At 51.1% G+C, this 22,748-nt stretch overlaps 1 protein-coding gene across 1 annotated transcript in view; it reads right to left on the bottom strand.

The window, feature by feature from the left end:
* Nucleotides 1–208: 208 nt before the first annotated feature.
* The window catches only part of KAZN (kazrin, periplakin interacting protein), a 463,316-nt gene continuing 440,776 nt past the window's right edge, over nucleotides 209–22,748 (bottom strand). Inside the window, exons 9-15 of the mRNA XM_068538931.1 lie at nucleotides 21,242–21,447; nucleotides 20,749–20,867; nucleotides 12,344–12,575; nucleotides 10,955–11,056; nucleotides 10,292–10,458; nucleotides 1,982–2,096; nucleotides 209–370 (exon numbers count right to left, since the gene is read on the bottom strand). Coding sequence (XP_068395032.1) covers nucleotides 209–370; nucleotides 1,982–2,096; nucleotides 10,292–10,458; nucleotides 10,955–11,056; nucleotides 12,344–12,575; nucleotides 20,749–20,867; nucleotides 21,242–21,447 — 1,103 coding nt within the window. The remainder of the gene's footprint in view (nucleotides 371–1,981; nucleotides 2,097–10,291; nucleotides 10,459–10,954; nucleotides 11,057–12,343; nucleotides 12,576–20,748; nucleotides 20,868–21,241; nucleotides 21,448–22,748) is intronic.

The following is a 22,748-nucleotide window of genomic DNA, read 5'->3' as shown; positions in this document are numbered from 1 at the left end:
GCACGGAAGTCCACAGCCCGCTCAGGTCAGGCAGGCTGGTGCCCCCTCGTTCCTCGGGGCTCCCATCCAAAGTCACAGCAGTCTGCTGGGATTTCCCGGGGCTAGAGAAGCATCCTCAGGCCGAGATCACTATGTACAACAGCGACAGTCCCTGGCTGTCCTTCATCCCTTCGTCTCTCTGTGTTGGGTCTTGTGGAGCATCGACTCCTTACACGTTGGTGACCTCCAGGCCATTGTAGCCTTCCAGATGGCACTGCTCGGGCCCACCCTGGGAGTCGTCGTCTCCGCAATCTTCGTTTTGAAGAGAGCCATAGTCGTCGTGGAAATCGGGGTCTTTGCTGAAGCCCCTTCCTATCTTTCCCAGGGGCAGCTGAGAAGAGAGGAATGAGAACAAAGGACAGGAAGACAAGAAAAAAAGAACTGAATGTTCTTGGATCTGGGAAAGGTGGGGTCTCCAATTTCAATTGCTGTGTGACCTGACCTGACTACTCTGTACTCCTCCTATTAGTAATAATACTGCACTCCTCAGGGAGACTGAGAGGATTTTTGTGAGTTAACCTTAGGAGAGAGCTCTGTGTTCCCAGCTGGAAGGAACCAGTTTGTTACTGAGGGTGAGGGCAAATAGAGTCTTTCTGATTATCTACCGAAGTCTCTCACCTTCCTCCTCAGCAGGAGGAGTGGGGGTGAGAATGAGTGTGGGCGTGAGGTCTGACTGCATTCCCAGGTCAAGAAGAAATATTCCAGCATTGCCTGGTGTGGCAGAAAGAGTGTGGGTTTTGGAGACTCACAGACTGGGGCTTGGATCCCTGCTCTGCCATTTCCCAGCTGTGTGACCTTGGACAAGTCACCTGTCCCCTCTGAGCCTCAGTTTTCTTCGCTACAAAATGGGACTAATAATTCCTTTCTCCCAGAGTTGTTGCAAAGAGTGGAAATCCATCTGGAAAGCACACAGCAACGTGCTGGCAGACAGTAGCTATAATCATCAGACACGGTGGCCTCTCAGTAAATAGTTCTCTCTTATTTTGAACAGATCTCTATCAGGGTAGTCATGACAGTGCTTTGTAATTATTTATTTATTTGACTGCCTTTCTTTCTGGACCAGTGTTTCTCAACCTTTTTTTTCATTACTGCCCCTTTAAAAAGAAGAATTTTTAGACATTTTTTCCCTAATCACACTCCCACTATGAAATTTTCATGCCACAGGTATACTGTGCATCTGTTTATGTGCCATGCGTATAGCTGTGCTTTATGCGTAAAACGAGTAAGGTTTTTTGTGCCCTCCCTGAGCCGAACCAATTATGACCCCTTCGGGGGTGACAGCACCCCCAGTGGGAGTGCACAGTCTAGACTGAGAGCATCTTAATGGTGAGGGTGGTCGTTTATTCATGTTTATCTCCCACACTCAGGACGTGCCTGAGGTGCACTTAGTACCCGAAACTGTCCGCTGAATAAATGGAAGAATTTTGGATTATCCTCTTCTGTCGTCTGTGTCTATACACCTCCGTTTAGGAATCTGTGTCGCCCTGAGTCCGCATGACCAGACCCAACTACACATGTTCTTATGCACCAGAGGCTCATCTGCTGCTCTTGGTCAGGCCATTGGAGTTCAAAATCTAAGTCAGTGGCCCTTAGAGTTTAGGGTGTGTTGGAACCCTCTGGGCAGCCTTGTGGCATGCGGGGTTCCCCTTGCGCCAGAGGCCCTTGTGTCAGGAGGCCCAGGTGGGTCCCAGAATCTGCATGTTAAGCATCCACCCAGGTGAGTCTGATGCAGGCAGGTGAGACCTGCACTTCGAGATACAGTGACAAAGGCCCCACAAGGCTGAGTGTGTCTTAACCATCATGCAGGTCCCTTGAGGGTGGCTTCCAGGGCCTCTCTCCCAGCTGCACCTGTGACCTGGCCCATCGGCCCCCCTCCAGACGACACAAAGACCTTTCTTTCCCAGGCTGGGGGACCCCCAGGTAAACACATGGAGCGACCTACCCGGCCAGCCTTGTACTTGATCCCACCGCTGTTCTCCTCCTTCCCCGCCCGGGTGATGCTGGAGGCCCTCCCCGGGGGCGTTCCGAATCGCTCAGCCTCCCGGATGCCTGTGGAGCTGAGGAGAGACCCAGTGCAAATCAGCAGGGCTGCGGCAGCCGGGGGTGTGTGTCAGCTACTGCCATCCGGAGACACAGACACTCACTCACTCACTCACACCAGGAACAGTGACCGCAACTGCGGTTTACTGAGTATCTCCTACGTGCCACCACCGTGCTAAGCACTTTACAAACACAATCCTCACAGCACACCTAGAGGCCAGGCTGCCATCTCTCGCTGCCGGTGAGGAAAAGGGGCACAGAGAGATCAAGCGATCTGCCCAGGATCACACAGCTGGAAGCGGCACAGCCAAGATCTGAACCCTGGTCTCAGAGACCCCAAAGTCTCTCTTAAGCCCCCAGTGCCCTGCAAACCCTATTAGGAGAGGGGAGACTTGATGGGAGAAGCCCCACATGTCAGCTCATTAGGTGTGACTTCAGAAACATCAAGAAAGCTTCCCCCACTCTGCATTTGAAATCTGGGTCCCCCACTGACTTGTTACCCCCATGGCTCCCTTCCTTGTACAAAAGCATCAAAGGCTTCTGTTAGAATTGGACTTGGCAAACGACAGCCTGTGGGCCGAATGCAGCTAGCTGACTGATTTTGTAAATAAAGTTTTATTGGAACCCAGTCCATTGGTTTGCACGTTGTCTATGGCTGCTTTCTTACTATCACAACAGAGTTGTCTACTTGGACACAGACCATGTGGTTCCTGAGTGCTAACATCTTCACTATCTGGCCTTTTATGGAAGAAGCTGGCCAGCCCCTGCGTTAGAATCTTAGTGCTGGTGCGTATGGAGTATGGAGTTGGGGCAAGAAACTGGTTCAGAGCCAGGAGTTCCGAACTTAGTCCTCCCACCTGCCTTCCTTCTCTTTTAGATTTTGGGTGAACCAGTGTGTCTCTTGGACTCCTGTCTTTCTCTGCCTGCAGGGTTGGCCCCAGCATGGGCAGAGCGCTCTGTACCTTCCCTGTCAACCTCACCAATCCCAAGACGCTGGTGTCCATCATCTTTCTTGGAGCTTTAGTGGCGTTGAAATCCTGGCTCGACTCTCTACTGGCTGCGTGACCTCGAGCATGTCACTTGTTTCTTGAAAGCTGGGTTTCTCTATCTGCCAGATGGGGATCGTATTAGAGCCAACTTCACGAAGTGATCGCGAGGGTTAGTTAAAAAGTGCTTTGGAGCTTAGCTGGAATCCAGTAAATGGCTATAGTGATAATAAGTCATATTAACAGTAAAAACTTATTACAGAGGAATTGGCTCTGGCTGACGGGCGGTCAGGAGGTGGCTTTACAGGAGCTGTGAGCCTCGGCTCAGGCCACCACGGAGGTGGACTCATGAAGAGAAATGAACCTTCTAATATCTTTTAAGCTGCCTTAGAGAAGCTCTGCTTCTTTCGGGGCAAGTTCTGCTGAGAAAGTTCAAGGGAGGGGAGGGTGCTGGGCAGGGGACCGCACTGGCTGCTGGGCGGCAGGTGAAGGTGAGTTCTCAGGTCCCCGGGTGCCAGGGCATCCTCGTCACAGGGAGGATCTTGCTCTGCGGCGGGTCAGGAACTGAGGTCTTCATTGACGACCTCCCTCTCTCCTCCATCTGGGGATGGAATGCCCTGGGTCTAGTGGGGAAGCTGTTCTAAGTGCAGAAGCCACGAAAATCTCAACTCATGCAGCCAGCTGTGTTTGCTGTCTTGTGGGAAGTGCATTAAACCCCCCTGACTCATGGAACATCAGCTGTCTGATGAGCTTGGGAGAACTCCAGAGCCCCTTCTTTTGTTTTTCACTGAAAAAGAGATGGAAGTCCAGAGGGGATGTGTGTCTCATCCAAGGATACACAAGACACACAGTGGCAGGGATGGAACTTGAACTTGGGCCTCTAGGAGCAAGATCTAGACCGTGTTTTTCCCACCTTGGGGGTCAGCGTAGGACCCAGAGGAGGAGACAGAATGTGGAGTGGGGTTAATATCAACATTTCTCTTATAAGGTCATTGGAGGATTAAATGAGAGGGCACATATAAAATGCTGAGAAGGGGCTGGCATAGCATGAGTAATTGCTGTGACCAACACAGGGGTTGAGGGGTACAGGCCTGGCTTGAGTCCCTGCTCAACCATCCCCTAGCTGTGCCCTCATGTGAGCTGATTCCCTTGCTGGGCCTCAGTTTCCTCATCTGTACAATGGAGCCCAGTACGCAGCTCTGGTCTTAAAAAACCATCCCCTGAGCAGAAAGTGGCTGCCTTTGTGGTGTAGACAGAGGAGCACAGGGCAGCTCCTGCCACCATTGTGCCAAAACACCTTCCCTTCTAGCTTTTTCCACCGTGGCTAAAACCGTACCATTCCTCCTACGGATTAAAAGTCACGAAAACGCAAATAGGCCGAGCGCAAGGTTATGGTCTTTGGAGACTTGAAATGGCTTATTGAATATTTCTACTTCCTTTGTCAGACCTTGAGGGAGTGGAATGCTGGAAGGATAAGTTTTAATGAGGGAAGTTTCTGGAAGATAGGGCATCTCTGTTGACTCATTTCCTGAGTCAATGTAGAGGGTGTCCTGGGCACTAAAATGGCATCGTGTGCAGGAAGGAAGGTGGCAGGGTGGGAATCAGCCTCTGCCAGTGGGGCTGGCCTGAGGGCTGAGTCTCACCCAATTAAATGAAGGTTTACGAGGCCCGTGAGGTGCAAGATGCTTTGGTGGAGCCGAGTGAAGTGGGGGAGGACAGAGTATTAATTGGCCGCCTACTGTGTTCCAGGCATGATGCCAGGTCCTTCCCCCGAGTCAGCTCCTTGAACCCTCCCGAAGCCCTGGGGAGGAGGAGTGATTGTCCGCATTTCAAGATGAGGGAACCGAGGCTCTAGAAGGCAAGTTTCTTGCTAAAACCACAGATGATGGGAGAGGAGCCAGAATTCAGCCCCCAAAGGCCCTGCCGTGCCCCCTCCTTACATAGGACCACGACTCCATGGACCACACCGCCCCAGGGCCTGGTCTCTGGGCTCACAGTTCAGTGATCGTTTGGGGGTGGGGTGCGGCAGAATATTACGACACATCACCTTCTCGTGGGTGCCTGAAAATCTCAGTGGGCCCCTTCCCCCACCTGGCGCAGGTGACCTGCCAGGGGGACCAGGAATACTCCCCCTTGCTTGCTGCCTGGATCTCTCAGACCTGGGTAGCCTGCCAGCCAAGGAGGTAGAGCTGTGACAAGGCCTCTTTTTTTTTTTTTTTTTAAAGAAATTCACGTTCTTTTTACTTATTTATTTATTTATTTATTTATGACTGTGTTGAGTCTTCGTTTCTGTGCGAGGGCTTTCTCCAGTTGCGGCAAGTGGGGACCACTCTTCATCGCGGTGCGCGGGCCTCTCACCATCGCGGCCTCTCTTGTTGCGGAGCACAGGCTCCAGACGCGCAGGCTCAGTAATCGTGGCTCACGGGCCCAGTTGCTCCGCGGCATGTGGGATCTTCCCACACCAGGGCTCGAACCCGTGTCCCCCTGCATTGGCAGGCAGATTCTCAACCACTGCGCCACCAGGGAAGCCCTGACAAGGCCTCTTATTCTGTGTGCTCCAGGGTTGAGTCTATTTGAGTTCATAATGGAATTGCTCTTCCCTGCTGAAATGCTGATGAGAACACTGGAGCAAAGTGACAGAAAGGGGAGCCCCATGGAACCAACTCCAGAGGAAACTGCTTCACTGAGCCGCTCCAGCGTTCCTGTGAGGTCAGGGGGCGGGAACTGTCAGTTATCGTGGGGCATCGCTGTGTCAGGCTCCACGTTCACTTTGTCTCACTGTTTATACTTCGGGATGGAGGCTCAAAAGTCCCCTGGGAGGGGCCCAGGGAGATGAGACCACTGCTTGACACGGTTCCCCTGTTGTTCTGGCCACTCTTTCTGCCCTTTAGGGAAGCAGCAAAGCATGATGCTTTGAATCCCAGCTCCTCAGTTTATCGGCTTATGGCCCCAGGCAAGATATGCAGCCTTGCTGTACCTCAGTTTTCTCATCTGTGAAATGGGGCTCACGCACCTGCCTCTAGAAGGTGGTAACAACGTGCTAGGTTCTGAGCCTGGCCTGTGGCAGAGCTTAGCAAATGGTTATGGTAGCTTGATAACCCCACCTTATGACTGTGTCTGGAGGGGGAAGGAGGAGGGAAAGGAGGGAGATGCCGGCTGACTCTTGCATCCTTGGAAACAAAAAGGGGCACTTTGGGGCCATGGGTCATGAGGCCACAGGATGCGGAGGAGTATTTACCAGAGAGATGCAATGTTTGTCTGATGCTTCCGAGGCCTAAAGGGGACTCTTCTCAGGCCTAACCTTCAGAGAGAATCTAAATGAACTACAGGCTGAATCCGCCTTGTGCCTGACCCTGTGTTAGTGACAGGATACACCGTCCTTCAGGCAAGTGCTGGAGATGGTCACACATTTTCATTAAGGCTGTTTTTTTTTGGCTCCTGTGATGCTTTGGAACGGCTTGGCTACTCCCTGCATCCTTTCGGTCCACTGATTTATTTCTCTGGATCTTTAACGCACGGTCCTATGACAGAGTTGGTGCTAGAACGGGATTTACCGGGAGAAGCAAGAAGTCAGGGTGTGTCAAAGTAGACATCACAAGATGACGTCAGAAACTGCTCCGCCTCAGTCCCTTTGGTCCTATGGTTGTCATGGCAACGAGAGGAGGCTGGAGAACATGATGTCATATTAGAACCTATAAACTCTTGGTAAATGTGCCTTTCCTAGAGTTGGGTTGGGTGCTGATGTTCCCTGACTTCCTGGTCACGGGCCATTAATACATGGGGACTATAATCTCCCAAGATGCTCTGAGCTGACTTCACCCCTGTGACTACAGGCATCGCATCTACCGGGTGACGTGGGATCACAGATGTGATCAGGGGTCACGTCTCCTGGGGAGTGGAACCAGGTGCTCATCAGCCCCCACCTCCAAGCTTCCTAGCGTGGTGGAGGGTCACAGGAGTCCTTGCTGGTAGATTCCAGCACTGCCACGAACTCCCGTCTAGTCTTGAGCAGGTCACAGCACCTCTCTGAAGCCTGTCACCTTATCTGTAAAAGGAGGCAACGATTCCTTCTCACTCAGCTTCCTTCACAGGGAGGAGGAGCAAATGAAACAAGGGATGTGACAGCACTTTGCTGACGATGACATATGGTATCAGTGTGAAGGGTTGCTGTTATGACCATCCCTCTGTTTCACCCGGCCTGGGATTCAGTCCCAGGGTTGGCCTCTCAAGTCTACTCTGATGGTTCGGGATGTTTCCTCAAACTGGAATCTCTCTACCCAATCCAAGCATTCTGGGAGGACTCACCCCAAAAGACCTGCCCTGCCCTTTCTCTTTCTGGAAAGCTGAAATCAGCAACAGAGAAGGAAAAGGAGCAAGAAGGCAGTAGACAGGATGAGATACCTAGACCACTGCAGAGATGTCCTGGGCAAAGCCCAAAGATCTTGGTTAATATAAACCCATCAGACCTTCCCAAGCATCTCACCACCTGCCTGGGGATCACTGTCTCCCTGGTGTTTGGCTTAGCTGGGGACTCTTGTACCAACAGCAGCAGGCTCTAAAATTCTTTAGAAACTCATGGAGTTCTGTCTTCCCCCAGCTAACTGAAAGTCTGATCCCCTGGCCCATGGCAGGGTCTCAGCAACGGGCCGCGAGTTTCCAAAATCCCACATCCCATGTGGAGACCTTGACTCGTAAGCTATGACCAATACGTGGAGAAAAGCAGCATCAAGGAAAAAGTTCCTAACAGGGAGACAGGTTTGGGGTCTGGTACTGGCATTGCCTCTTGGTTCCCTGGCTGAGCAGCCTCAGATTCCTCAGAGGTAAAATGAGGAGCCTGGACTGAGTCCATTTCCCTCTTCCTTGTCCTGACATCAGGAGGACTGCTTTCATCTAGTTCCTGAAGGAGTCTCTGACCTCCCAACAACCTAAGAACCCACCCTATTTGTGCCCCATTGAAACTTCCCTAGTGCTCACCCACTAATCCTAGACAGTCCTCAACATACCTCCCACCTCATGGGGGGTCAAGGGTTTAATCAGTCACACAAATGTTAGTCACACGGCTAATGTTTAGCTAGAGCTGCCCCTCCAGGGCTCGGAAGATCTTAAGACTGTTACAGATCACGTGGCTCCAGAAGGGAGGTAAAGGAAGGTGGAAAATTCTGAGGAGAAAAGCCTTTTTCCTGCACCTGTTGATTCATGGCTCATGGAATAGGGTTCTTGTCAAAACCACCTCAGCATGCATAAAATGCTGAAAATGTAGGTTCCCGGGCTCTGCCAGCAAATTCTGGTCCTGTGGGTCTGAGTTGGGGATGAGGTATCTGCATATTACAAGAGCACCGATGATTCTGCTGCAGGGTCTATGAGAACTGCTTGGGTATCAGCCTGCCAACAGGGGAGGGCAGTCCAGGGCACCTGGACCCTGCGACAGATGCACAATTTTCTCCCACCTGCATAACATGGGGTGTGGGTCAGCTGCTCCCTGAGGCCCCATGTGGTCTGGGGGTTGAGCACTCAGGCCTGACGCAGAGAGCCTCAGGTTCAAATCTGGCATCTGTTAACAAAATGAGCTAACCTTTAGCTAGACTGACCAAGAGTTAAAAAGGGTGATGACTCAAATTAGTAAAACTAGGAATGAAAGAGGGGATAACTCTATATAAATAAGAGGGATTACAAGGAAATGATTATATGATCAATTGTATGCTAACAAAATAGCTAACTTAGATGAAATGGACAAATTCTTAGAAAGATATAAACTATACACACTACTATATGTAAAATAGATAACCAACAAGGACCTACTATATAGCACAGGGAACTGTACTCAATATTTTATAATAATCTATAAGGGAAAAGAACCTGAAAAAGAATGAACATATATATATATAGATAGATAGATATACACACACACACACATATATACGTAGAAATGAATCGCTGTGGTGTACACCTGAAACTAACTTGATATTGTAAATCAACTATACTTCAATTAAAAAATTTTTTTAAAAAGTAAGAACCTAAAAAAAGATATAAACTACTGAAACTGACTCAAGAAGAAACAGAAAATCTAAATAGACCTACAATGAGTAAAGAGTTTGGATTAGTAATAATAATAATAATAATAATAATAATAATAATAATAAACTTCCCACAAAGAAAAGCCCAGGACCAGATGGCTTCACTGGTGAATTCTACCAGATGTTTAAAGAATAATGAACAGCAATCCTTCACAAACTCTTCCCAAAAACAGAAGATGAGGGAAAACTTCCCAACTCATTCTATGAGGCCAATTTTACTCTGATACCAAAACCAGACAAAAATATCACAAGAAAAGAAAACTACAGACCAATATCCCTTGTAAATATTGATGCAAAATTCCTCAACAAAATACTAGCAAACCTAATCCAGCAACATGTAAAAAGATTATACACCATGACCAATTGGGATTTATCCTAGGGATGAAAGGTTGGTTCAACATCTGAAAATCAATCACATAATATATCACTTTAATAGAATAAAGGACAAATCTGGGCTCTGCCATTTACTAGCTGTTTGACCTTAGGCAAGTACCTTGGCTCCTTCAAACAATTTTCTCCGTCTATAAAGGAGGGATAGTGAAACTAATTTCTTAGCATCGTCATGAGGATAGAATTAGTGCCCATAGCATGTGCTCAATAAATGGTCATCTAACCCTAACCACAATCATTTTAAGGAGAGAGTCCATTGGGAGTTCATCTGTTCAAGTTCTGTTCTTCTGGCCACTTTTCATCTGTTCTTCTGGCCACTTTTCAGATGAGGAGACTAGGGTAGGTGGGCTGACATGGTCTGCTCACCTAGATGGTAAAAACCATGAAGACGCCCATCCCTGTCTCCGAACCTTCGTCCCCATAGTCAGCCCTGCCTGGAACAGCCACCTCAACCTCTTAGGCCAGTGTGAATCCTCCCCAGCTCAAACCCCACCCTCACATGGCCTTCCTCATACACGCTGGTCACTCTCCCTTCTCTAAATGCCCGTTTTAACCATACTCTTTATTCAAAACCTGACTGCTCCTCTACCTCTTTCTACTCTATGACGTTCAGGCTAAAGCACTGCACTTCTCTGAGCCTCAGTTTCCGGCTCTGCAAAAGGAGACCGCTGTGTTGCAAAGGAACAGCTGGGATCCAGGAAGGAGGGGCCAGGACCATCCGCTTCCAAAAGCTGCGAGCTGCAGCCAGCAACCCACACTCACTTGGCCGGGTGGAAGATGGCACTCATCTCCTCCGCCAGGTGCCTCCGGAGAATGTGCTTCCCGCTGGGGATGCCCAGGGCCGTGGCCATGGCCTCAGCGTTGAATGTGGGTTCCAGCACCAGCACGGCACCGTGGACACCACTGTTGGTCAGGTTGTCTGCGTACTCCTGAGGGCAAGACACGAGGCTGGTGAGCCACCCTGCTGGCCTGAGGGGGCCCCACCTCCACTGGGGATATGCCCCCAACAGCAAGGGCTTGGCCTCCGGGGACCAGTTCATTTAATACTGAGAGGGAACCCCACCCCACTCTTTCAGGGCCATGAGAGCAGCGACTGGACTATTTTGTCACTGACATACCCAGACCTAGGCAGGTAGCCCATAAATGCTTGTTGAGGGAGAAGATGGATGTGGATTCAATCCCACCCTGGCTTCAGAGAGCGAGAATGGCTCAGCATTCCCTCCCGCCCCATGAGATGGGGTGCTGCTGGGGGGATGGCAGGAGGGGGGAGTAGTTCCCTCCTCTTGAGTGACAGGAGGCAGATAATTCTTGCCAGCCCAGGCAAAGATGCCTCAGCCCACGCAGAAATGGGTATTGATTTGCACACACACAGACGTGCATGGGATTTGCCCAAGAGTCACCTCCAGCCCCGCCATCACCCCTCACCTTCAGGTCAATATCTCGCACCCACTTGAGCACCCGCTGGTTGGTCCAGACCACGGGGTCTATGTTCTGCGTCTCGCAGCGAGCCCGGCGCTCCTGGAGGGCCTGTTGGGGTGGGGAGGGTGGGTCAGCCGGTGGGGGCGAGGGTCCACGGTGCTGGCAGGGACCTCAGCATGCGGATGCGAGGCTCCTGGCCAGGCCATCCACGGCTGCTCTGGCCACGTCGATCCTTTCATTCTGGAAAATGGGGAGAAGCCCACTTCCGGGGTGAAGGAGCCTGGAGGCAGAGCTGCCTGCATCCGGAGGGTGGGGCTGCCTGGGACCCACGGCGGCTGCCTAGCTGTGTATTCCAGCCCCCTGCTCACCTGACTTGGAGCAGGAGCTCGATGCGTGTTTGTGGAGGGACGTCCCCAGATGAGGCCACCCATTTCCACACTTCACCGTCATGATCTTCCCACTCGTCACCTCCTGTACCAGACTGGGGCTCCTGGGGGCAGGGCCTGTGTCCTCATCACTTCCTGTGCCCAGGGCTCTGCGTTGGGTGTTTGAGAAGGCCATGAAGACCCCTCTTCTGTCCCTCTCCTCCCACCCCTGAATTGCTTGTGCTCTGACAGTGCTCTAAGAAAAGTAAGCCGTCTGCACTCAGCCCCACAGACCCCAGCAGCCTGGGGCCCCTCCCTCGGGGGAATATGTGGGGAGAGGTGTCGGGAGGCCTTGGAGAAGCTGAAGCAGGTGCCCTGGGCTCTCTGGCTGGCAGCACTCAGAGTCCAAACTCTATATGCCCTACAGTCCCCCGGTTACCTGTTCGCACTCCCGTTCACTCTCCCACCTCAAACCCAGCATGGGAGCCACACAGGACTCTCAGTTCTTCTGCTGCCACAGATCTGTCCTCTGGGCCTTAGTCTATGCTGTTCCCTCTCTGGGCTGCTTTCCCCCTCATACCTTCTATTGACTGATCCCTGAAATTCCTCCTTCAGGTCTCACTTTAGGTGTCACTACCTCTGGGAGGGCTTCTCTGATCCCTCTGGAAGCTTCTCCTTTGGGTTTTCAGAAAACTCTGGGCTTCTCTCATTGGGACAACCTTCCATGATGTTGTGACTACAAGCTTCTTTGTGGTTTCCCCTGATAAGCAGTGAGTCCTTGGAGGATGAGTGTTTCCCGTTTCCCCTGAATTGAGCACAGGGTCTGGCCCACCCCCAATAAGCAGTTGTTTAAAGGAGGGAGGGAGAGAGGAAGGGATGGATGGGTGGATGGACGGATGGACAGGTAGAAGGATGGATGGATGGATAGATAGACGGGTGGGCAGATGAGCAAGTGGTTGGATGGACAGACAGTGGATACAGAGAGGAAAGCAGGGCTGTGGAAGGTGCCCCCCCCCACCCCGCTTCTCACCTCCCTGCTGAAGTTCACTTGGTACAGTAGCTCGATTCCCAGCAGGATGCTGATCTGGTGGAACTTCTTGGACACATTCAGGTGCTTCTCCAGGTCCCGCTTCATCAGGGAGTTCAGCATCCGCCCATCGACCAGGTGGTTTTGGAAGGCCTGGGAGTACTGGGACAGGCCGATGTCATTCAGCCAGGCCTTGGCCACCCAGTGATGGTCCAGGTCAGCGGCTTTGGACAGGCTGGTGAGGAGAGACACAGCCGGAGAGAGGGGTGGGTGGGGAAAGGTGGCAGAAACAGAGGGACAGGGAGAAATGGGGCAGAGACGAGCAGAGATGAAGAAAGAGAAGCAAAACAATGGCGGGGAGGGGACACAGACATAGCAATGAACAGGGATGGAGTGGAGAGACAGAGAGGAAGAAAGACAGAGGGCAGAGGTGGGGAGAGGTGGATGGAGGGGAGCGAGAGAGGAGGAGGCAGGGAGGGACACAGGGAGAGAGGGACAGAGATAGGAGAGAGACACAGACACAGAGGAGACAGAGAGAAATAGACATAGAGAGAGGCAGACAGACACAGAGAGACAGAGACAGAGGGAGAGACAGAAACAGAGAGCAAGCCCCAGAGGACAAAAAAGGGATCAACAGACAGGCAGAGGGAACAAGAAGAGAAGAGACCACGTTCAGACACACTGAGAGTGGAAAGGGACAATGACAGAGCCGCAGGGACGAATGCAGCAGTAAGCAGCACCTCTGGGGACCCCGGTTGCCCCCACCCCCCAGAGTCACACAGTGACACGTCTTGGAATCAGAAACAAACCCCACGTTTTGCTTATTCCAAGTCCTCTCTCCTCACCGCCGTATCTCAGATGTTCTGTATCCCACCCAGAACTTCACCCAGTGCCACGCGCATGCGCACGTAGTAGGTGCACAACGAATCCGTCTCAAAAGGATAAAAGTGTGGTCCCCTCAGACGTCATTCCCCTGCTCGCCACAGGGTGGCAGCCTCGCAGAATGAATGAGGACAGCGCCTCCCACCTGCGGAGGAACTTTGAGAAACGACCGGAGGTGATGCCGGGTAGGGAGCTGCATTGCTGAAGTGGGAGCCTCGGGGGACCACAAAGGGATCCTGATGTGAAAGAGAAATAATGGGCTTACGGAGTGACGCCGCCCTCCTCCCCAGGCCTGGGATCTGGGCCGGCAGAGGGAGCGCCCCTTACCCACTCCCCAGCTGGGGTGGGATGGAGGCTGTGAGTAGAGCACCCTACCGGCCAAGTTGGAGACCCGGGTGGGGTTTTCAACCTCACCTGACTCCGCTTCCTCCTTTCGACTCTCCACCGCTCACTCTACGCACCGTCGTCTCCCCCCGGACTTCGCCTTCTAACTGGTCTCCCTGCCTCTGGGGCCCCTCCAGGCCCTTCCCTAGGATGGAGATAGCGGATCACGCCCCTCCCCCTCCTGCTGGTGTCCTCGATGGCTCCTCGCTTCCTTCCTCCGCTCCAAGAATGTGTATTGAGCAGCTACTTAGCTCCGTGCCGGGTAGATGAGGCCTTGCCATGGGCACATCTCCCATCTTCACCCCTTCCCTTCCCCACCCCTACACTCTCCCGTCTGGGGCTGACCTCCATTTCCAGGGCTCTGGATCACATCTGTTAACAGGGACTTGCAAGTTCACATCTCTCCTCGCTCGCCTCTTCTGAGCCCCGGATTCTAACCAGCTGCCCTCTTGACATCTCCTCCTGGCACGGGCATCTCAAATTTAACAGGGTCCAAATGAAATGCCCGTCCTCTCTCCCATCTCCCCATCCTCACTTGCCCTGCCTCTCCCCTCCCCCACTCTGTCTATCTATCAATCACTCTGGTCAGTGTGTCCGTCCCCCTGTCTCCTTTTCTGGGGTCAAGCCATGGCCATCTCTGGCATAGATTTCTGCAGCTGCCTCCTGACTGCCCCCACCCCACCCCCTTGCCCCTTCTAATCCACTTACCCCGTGGCTGCCAGATGGCCTTTTAAATACATCCATCAGATCATGTCACTCTTCTACTTAAAACCCTCTCTTAGAGGAATCTTCAGTGCATATTACTAAGTGAAAGAAGCCAATCTGAAAAGGCTACATACTGTATGATTTCAACTATATGACATTCTGGAAAAGGCAAAACTACGGAGACAGCAAAAAGACCAGTGGTTTCCAGGGTTTGGGGGACAGGGAGGGATGAAAAGGTAGAGCAGAGAAGATTTTTAGGGCAGTGAAATTATTCAGTATGGTACTGTAATGATGGATGCACTCCATTATATGTTTGTCCAAATCCATAGAATGTATAGCACCAAGAGTGAACCCTAATGTAAACTATGGACTTTGGGTAACAATGATGTGTCATTGTAGGTTCAACTGAAACAAATATTCCATCTGGAGGGGGATGTTGATAATGGGAGGCGAGGCACCTGTGAGGGCAGGCGGTTTATGGGAAATCTCTGTAGCTTCCCCTCAGTTTTGCTGTGAAGCTAAAACTGCTCTAAAAAATAAAGTCTTTAAAAATGAGGGAGGAAACAGAGACTTTTTTAAACAAGCAAAATTGAAAGAATTCATCATCAGAGGAATGAACTACGAGAAATGTAAAAGGAATTTCTTCGAGAGGAAAGAAAATAATGACCACATGGAAATTTGGACTACACAAAAGAATAAAGAGAACTCCTAAAACTCAACAAAGAAAACAAACAACCAGATTCAGAAATGGGCAAAGGACTTGAATAAACGTTTCTCCAAAGAAGATATAAGAATGGCTAATAGGCCCATGAAAAGATGCTCAATGTCACTAATCATGAGGGAAATGCAAATCAAAACTGTGATAAAATACCACTCCATACCCATTAGGATGGCTACTATCAAAAAAACCAGAAAACAAGTGTTGGCAAGGATGTGGAGAAATTGGAACCCTTGTGCACTGTTGGTGAGGATGTACAATGGTATAGCTGCTGTGGAAAACAGTATGACTGTTCCTCAGAAAATTAAAAATAGAATTATCATATGATGTGGCAATTCCACTTTTGAATATATATCCAAAAGTATTGAAATCAGGGTCTTGAAGAGATATTTGTACATCCAGGTTCATTGCAGCGATATTCACAAGAGCTAAAACGTAGAAACAACCCGTGTCCATTGATGGATGAAGAGATAAGCAAAATGGGCTACATACATAAAAGGGAATATTTTTCAGCCTTAAAAAGGAAGGACGGGCTGCCCTGGTGGTGCAGTGGTTAAGAATCCTCCTGTCAATGCAGGGGACATGGGTTCGAGCCCTGGTCCCGAAAGGTTCCACATGCCGCGGAGCAACTAAGCCCGTGAGCCACAACTACTGAGCCTGCGCGTCTGGAGCCTGTGCTCCGCAACAAGAGAGGCCGCGATAGCGAGAGGCCCGCGCACCGCGATGAAGAGTGGCCCCCGCTCGCGGCAACTAGAGAAAGCCCTCGCACAGAAACGAAGACCCAACACAGCCAAAAATAAATAAATAAATAATAAAATAAAGGGATTCCTTTAAAAAAAAAAATGCAAAATACTCCATTATATTTAAAAAAAAAAAAAAGGAAGGAAATTCTCTCATATGCTACAACATGGATGAATCTTGAGGACGGAATGCTAAGTGAAATAAGCCAGTCACAAAAAGACAAATACTGTGTGATTCCACTTATATGAGGTACTTAGGGTAGTCAGATTCATAGAGAAAGCAGAATGGTGGTTGCAGGTATCCTGGGGGGAGGGGAGAATGGAGAGTTAGTGTTAATGGGTACAGTTTCAGTTTTACAAGATGAAAAGACTTCTGGAGATGGATGGTGGTGATGGTTACACAATAATGTGAAGGTACTTAATACCACTGAACTGTACACTTACAAATGATTAAGATGGTAAATTTTGTGTATTTTACCACAATAAAAAAATTTTTTTTTAAAAGAAGATGATTGGAAATGGTAAATAATCTCAGTAAATATTTTCCTCATTTGCTAATCTCCTTAAAAGATAATGGCCAGGGCTTCCCTGGTGGCGCAGTGGTTGAGAGTCTGCCTGCCAATGCAGGGGACACGGGTTCGAGCCCTGGTCTGGGAAGATCCCACATGCCGCGGAGCAACTAGGCCCGTGAGCCACAATTGCTGAGCCTGCGTGTCTGGAGCTTGTGCTCCGCAACAAGAGAGGCCGCGATGGTGGGAGGCCCGCGCACCGCGATGAAGAGTGGCCCCCACTTGCCGCAATTAGAGAAAGCCCTCGCACAGAAACGAAGACCCAACACAGCCATAAATAAATAAATAAAATTAAATTTAAAAAAAAAAAAAAGATAATGGCCAGTTTAAAAGAAAAATAATAACCATGTATTATGGAGGATATATATACATATGTATATATATAGACAATAGTACAAAGGGAGGAGGAAAAAGGATGTAACACTACACACAGAGTTGTATAATATTATTTGAAGATAGTGTTAAGCTTTCTGTGTATTGTAAACTATAGAGCAATAATTAAAAATAACACAAAAAAGTATAGCTCATAAGCCAGTAGTGGGAACACTCAATAAAAAGCCAGTAAAAGAGGGAAAAAAGAACAGAGTAGATTTGAATAAAATAAAACAAGGAAACTCTCCTGTGGCGCCCCTTTGCAGGGATAAAATCTGAAATCGCAAATCCTTGGGATTTTGCAGGGATAACATCTGAAATCACAAGTCCTTGGGGTGACCTCACAGGTCCGGGCTCCCCTTCTCAGCGGGCTTGGGCTGGAAGCACTTCCGGGACACCCTGAGGATTTTGCTCCTCGGGTGGTGGGGGTCCCTGCCTCGCCCGGCACCCATTTCCTTCCAGCCCTGCCCGGGTTCTCCCTTCCCCTCCCCTCCCCTCCCGGGTGTCAGCTCCCACCTTGCAGAGGCTGCCTCTGACTGTGCCGTCTGAACTTGCCCCCTGACCTGCTGCTCTGCCTCTAACAATTCCCTTCACAGCACTGATCACACATGGAACTTTACAAATGAATTATCTGAGCCCAGGGACTGTGTTCTCTAGGCTCGGAGTCCGCCTAGTGCCGAATGCGTAGCAGACATATCATCGGAAGGACTGAGGGCAGAAAGGTGGGCTCCCGGCTTTGCTCCCCTCCTCCCACCCCTCGGCCACCCAGAACCACTGGGTCTGCCCCCAAGGGCCAGGGCCTCCTGGCCTCCAGGGCTGTTCTCCACCCTACCCTCTTCACCTGCTTAACTCCTGCAAGACTCTGTTGAGATATGGCTCTCCCCAAAGCCTTCCAGGACCCCTGTGCTAGGTCAAGACCCTCCTTGTGTCCAGAGCCTCTTCAAAGCCCTCGCATTTGTCACACTGGGTAATTGCGGCTCGTCTGGCCAGCTGTCCAATGGACCATCAGCTCCTGGAGGGCAGGACCAGGTGTGGCGTATCTATGAATGCCCAGGCTCCCCACCTGGCTCAGAGCTAATGCCCAACAGCTTCTGGTTTGGAGTCCAGTGCAAGGAAGACAGGGCAAGGCTGGGCGAGGGGGGCACCGGCTCCAGGCTTCCCAGAGGCTGACCAGCACCCAGCTCCTGAGCTGGAACCTTCTGGCCCAAGACAAGCTCCCTTCTAGGATGAGAAGGTGCCTGGGTGACCCGCTCCAGCCTCGTCACTTCAGAGGGACTCTTCCCAGGCCCAGCCGTCGTTGCTCTCTTCCCTGGGAAAGGGGCTGAAGCTCACGGCCTCTGAATCAGATGTTGTTGGGCCTTTGATGGAGACCAGAAAACTTCTTTCCCGTCTGAAGGAAGGGTCTGCTCAGCAAATCAATGGTGCAACCAGACATGGGGTGTGGGGTGGGAGGGGGCCCATTTATAATCAGCAGTATCCCTCTGCATGCTGATAATTAATGCACTCCTGCCCTTCCAAATGGTTCTCTTTCCATTAAAGTTGTCCCCGTGCGGCCTCAGCTTGGCAACACTTTCCCAGCTGTTGGTGTGAGCCATTGTAAGCGCCGAAGGTGAATAAAACAGAATGATTTTAAAAGTAATTCAAACATTTTATAAAATTTGACACCGCGCCCTCCTCAAACTGGGACCAAATTAGATCCTGAAATCCGAGTTTGGGCACAGAATTTCATTGTCATCTGGGTCATTATTCAGCACAGAAAACACGAGGCCGCTCTAGCTCCATCAGCCTTAGATGAAAGACCTCGTGCCTCTGTACCTCGGTTTCCTCTTCTGTAAAATGGAGCTACTCCTGCTTGCCTCCTGGGCTAAAAGTGATAAGAGAAGGTAAGAGAAGGTAAAGTCCTTAGCACAGGGTCTGGGATGCATTCAGTGTTCCAGAAATAATAGTAGCAGGAGCTACATCGTTGATGTTTTGAACACAAAGGCAACTTGGGGGAGTGGAAAGGGAATTGACTTTGAAGTCAGATCTTTTGTAGTGTGACTTTGTGTCCATTATTTCTCTGGCCTCACTTTCTCCACCTTTAAAATGGGGGTAAGAATGTCTATCCTGCCTTGATATTGTGATGGTCAAATAAAATCATGTCCATAAAGTGACGGACAGGCTGTCAGGGGTTGGCAGATTTTGTTGTCAGGATTTTAGAGGTAAGGGGAGCCAGGCCCAGAGAGGGCAATGTCATGCCCAGAGTCACCCAGGATGTATTCTCAAAGATGGTCTCACCGGGGTTCTTACCCTAGAGTTCACAGCCCCCTCAAAGTTCCACAGGTGGGTCAGAGAGTCCCAGAATGCAAAGTTGGGAAGTTTTGTGTATTTCTTCTGGGGCAAGTTTTGGAAGTTCTTATTAGATTCTCAAAGGTGCCATGATCTCGCACAGTTAAAGAGCCACTATCCTAATTTAACCCCCTTTACTTCACAGGTGGAGAAACCAAGTCCCACAGAGGGCAAGGTCACAGGGCAAGTTAGAGACAGGCCAGGATTCCTTAGGGAATGGAGCCGTTAAATGAAGGCCCCTCCCTGCTCTAGGAGGCCCTGGGTGTCTAATGCCCAGGCCGTGGTTTTGGAAACAGTCCTGCTTATGGCTCTCATAAATTTTCAAAATCCGTTCACATCTGGCCGCTGAGTTGAATCCATCCCTTTCCAGGCGCTACGAGGTTCTGAAGGGTCTGCTGAATTTGGGGGGAACTTGGGCAGTGATCCCACATTTTTGAGAGGTGAGGCAGGCAGCCCCACCGTGTTCAAGTAACCATGATCATGTTGGGAATGGGAGGGGTTGGGAGGGGTTTCTAGCTTGGATGACCCAGGATGGTGAGCTTTGGGGGATTGGGGGAAGGCACTGGGTAGGGGTGGGTGGTGAGTGTGAGGTGCTTGTGGGACCCTCAGGAGGGGAAGCTCAGCTGGGTTGCAAGCTCCTGCCCTGCTCTCCCCTGCCCCCAACTCTCCACTCCTCCGCCCCTCCCCCACCCCAGCCCTGCCATCTAGGAGGGTCCAGACCTGCTGACAGGGCCCAGGGCCTTCTTGCTTTGCTTGTTGTGAGTTGCTGCCTGAGTTTCTGATCCCATCTCATCTCTATTTCCTGTCACCACGGAATCACTCTCCGGGACACCCAGGAATTTGCTTTTCCTGCTTCCAAACCAGCCTTCTTTTCTACCTCCAGCCCCCTCTTTTTTCTTAATCCACAAAGCTGCTTCTGCAAATAATAAATAGCACACACCACCAGGTTTGATTAATTAACTGCACAAAAATGCTGGGGAAACCAGTGAAGGAGATAATTACGCAGAACAGATAGTGTCAGGTTTACCAGCTACTTTTCTTCCCCCTCCTGCTCTCTGAGGACTTGGGGGAGGGGTTCTTCCCTTTTCCCTGGAGCGCTTGGTGAAAGAGGGGCTCCCCAATAAGTCCTGCTCACAAAGGTCAGGAGAGAGGCAGGCGGGGCTGGGGGTGGGGGTGGGTAATGAGCAATGGGGGCAGGGCGGCCGCGCTGGGGACACACCTGATGGGCCATCTTCGGCCATTCCCAGGTGCGCTTGCCGATAGACGCCCCCTCCCACCTGGCCCCAAACCAGGCCCATTTCTTCTCTTCCTCCCTGCTTTAGGCTCTTACCTGGAATGGTAAGAGCTGGGCTTTGAGGTGGGAGTAGGTAGAACACACATTTTGGCCAAATTCCCCAGATCCACTGGGGCTGCCCCACCTCCCAGACAGAGGAGTTCTGGGGGGCGTGAAGCCCCCTGACTGCCGCACCGGGGAGATCATAGGGCATTTGGGGCCTCACTGAGTTTGTTCTCCATCTTTCTACGGGGAGGGCCGGCCCAGAGTGGGGCTAGGCCGTGCTCGGGCCCCTGCCCAGTGGCGTCCCGGGCCCTGGCACTCCTCCCGCCTGGCCCAGCTCACAGCGCCCGCTCCCTCCACCCGTGTGACCCCCAGGAGGCGAGGTCTCGGGTGGGCTCTCTTCCCCTCCCCCCGGGGCCCAGGCGCCCGCTCACCTCCTGCCCGCCTCGGCGTCGCGGTAGTCCTCGATGGCCAGCCGGAGCTTGCGCCGGTGCAGGGAGCTGCACACGCCCAGGCCCAGCTCCAGGTCCTCGTCACTCAGGCTCAGCAGCACCTGCGCCGGCAGGTGGGGCGGCGTGGGGGCGGGGACCCCAGGCACCCCTCCCCTCAGTGGGCGCACGTTCCCGGGAACGTCTGTGCAGCCGCCTCGCCTCCAGCCACTGGCCCATGAGGCCAGGCGGTGGGATCGCTGACCTGGCTGAAAGGGCCCCCCAGTCCTACCCTGCATCCCTCCAGCCAGGTAAGGGAAGGTTAGTCCCATTTTAAAGACGAGGAGGCTGAGGCTCCGAAGGGCTGTGTGCCTTGTCGGAGAGACACAGTGGTTTACTGGGGTCCCTGGAGCCTGAACCCGGTTCAGCCAGCTCCTCTAACCCAGAGGATGGGAGGGTGGAGGGGGGCGTTCCCACGGGGGCCCGGCAGGTGCCCTACCTTCCCACTCTTGACGTTCTCCGCACAGGCCTTGACGTACATGGGCATGGCCATGACCACCTCCAGCCAGGCCTGGACGGTGCCGGCCTTCCAGTGCGACATGGGCGTGGTCCTGACCAGCTCCACCTGCTGCAGCCGGTCTGTCTGCTCCTCGCCCTCCGACAGGCTGAGGCTCTGTCGCGTGGGGCTGCACTGGCTGTCCGAGTCTGCAACACACAAGCACACAGGGCCGTGCTGGGGAGTGGGGCGAGGGGCAGGGCAGGGGCTGCAGGGGGCAGGGACTGGGCAGGCTGCGTCCCCTGAGTCTGCACCCCTGGGGATGCAGGGGGTGGGCAGGGATGTCTTTCCCCCCATGCATTTCTTCTTTTCAGAATCCAAGCGGCTTTTGTTTTGTTTTGCTGCCCCTTCCCCAGTCCAAAGTAATCTGTGCCCTCTAAAAGAAAAGAATTTTAAAAACTTAATCCAGAAGAGAATAAAAATAAAATAGAAAGTGAAAATCACCCCAAATCCTACGCTACCCAGAGACAGCAGCTGCTAGTATTTAGTTAAATGGTCTTTGGGATACACAAATGCCTACGCTTACAAACAAACACAGATCCCCACGTTTACATGATGTGTTCCGTTTTGTAATATGCTGTTCTCATTTACACGACGCAGGACACCCTTCCGTCTCAGCAGAGACTGCACAGGATTCGTCAAAGGGATGCTCTGAATCTATTTCACCCGCTGCCTGTTGATGGGCCTGGGTCGTCCCTCATTTTTCACTATTGTAAACAACGCCGAGGCAGTCATCTTTGGGCAACGGGGTGATTTATATTTTTAGGATAAATGGAGCCCCAGCTCTATTCCTTAACACATCGAAGCCTGTTTCTGGAGTGGCCCTCACAGACAAAAACGTCTCTCCACCAGCATTTTCCAACCCCATTCCTTAATCCATGGTCGGCTGCATCAACACTTGATAAATATACCAAGTTCAGGTGGTGAAGGGTCAACCGAGAAGGGAAAAGAATCTTTCTCTAAAAGCAGGGTTAAATGAAAACCCAAATGGATAAACTCAATACCATGAGAGATGACAAGTATTAAAAAATAAGCCTGATTTGAAATGACCCTATATTATATTGTATATTATCAATCATTCTAATATGTAAACAATGCGTATCCATCAAATCGGCACATAGTAAAACAATGGGTATGCAGAACACAAAAATGTTATAGTTACTGAGTTTGGAAGTATGAGGTTATTTCCCTCTTGCTGTAACTCTGGGTATCATCAAAGGTCCATAAGAAACATGCATAAGTTTATAATGAAAAAATTGGAAAAATTAAAAAATTAGGAAGCAGTTATGGATGGGAGTTTGAATGAATGATGCTCAATTTGTATGTTGGAATATAAGCAATTAATTTAAAAATCTGTCACAGGAGAATAGTTTTGACATGGGAAAATGTTCACAATCTATCGTCAAGTGTAAAAGCACAGTACAAGATAGCACGTGCAACGTAATCCCAA

Source organism: Eschrichtius robustus, chromosome 3 (assembly GCF_028021215.1).
Source record: "Eschrichtius robustus isolate mEscRob2 chromosome 3, mEscRob2.pri, whole genome shotgun sequence".
NCBI classification, from domain to species: Eukaryota; Metazoa; Chordata; class Mammalia; order Artiodactyla; family Eschrichtiidae; genus Eschrichtius; species Eschrichtius robustus.
Note: the sequence above shows the minus strand (reverse complement) of the source record. Positions and strands in the feature narration are given on the sequence as shown.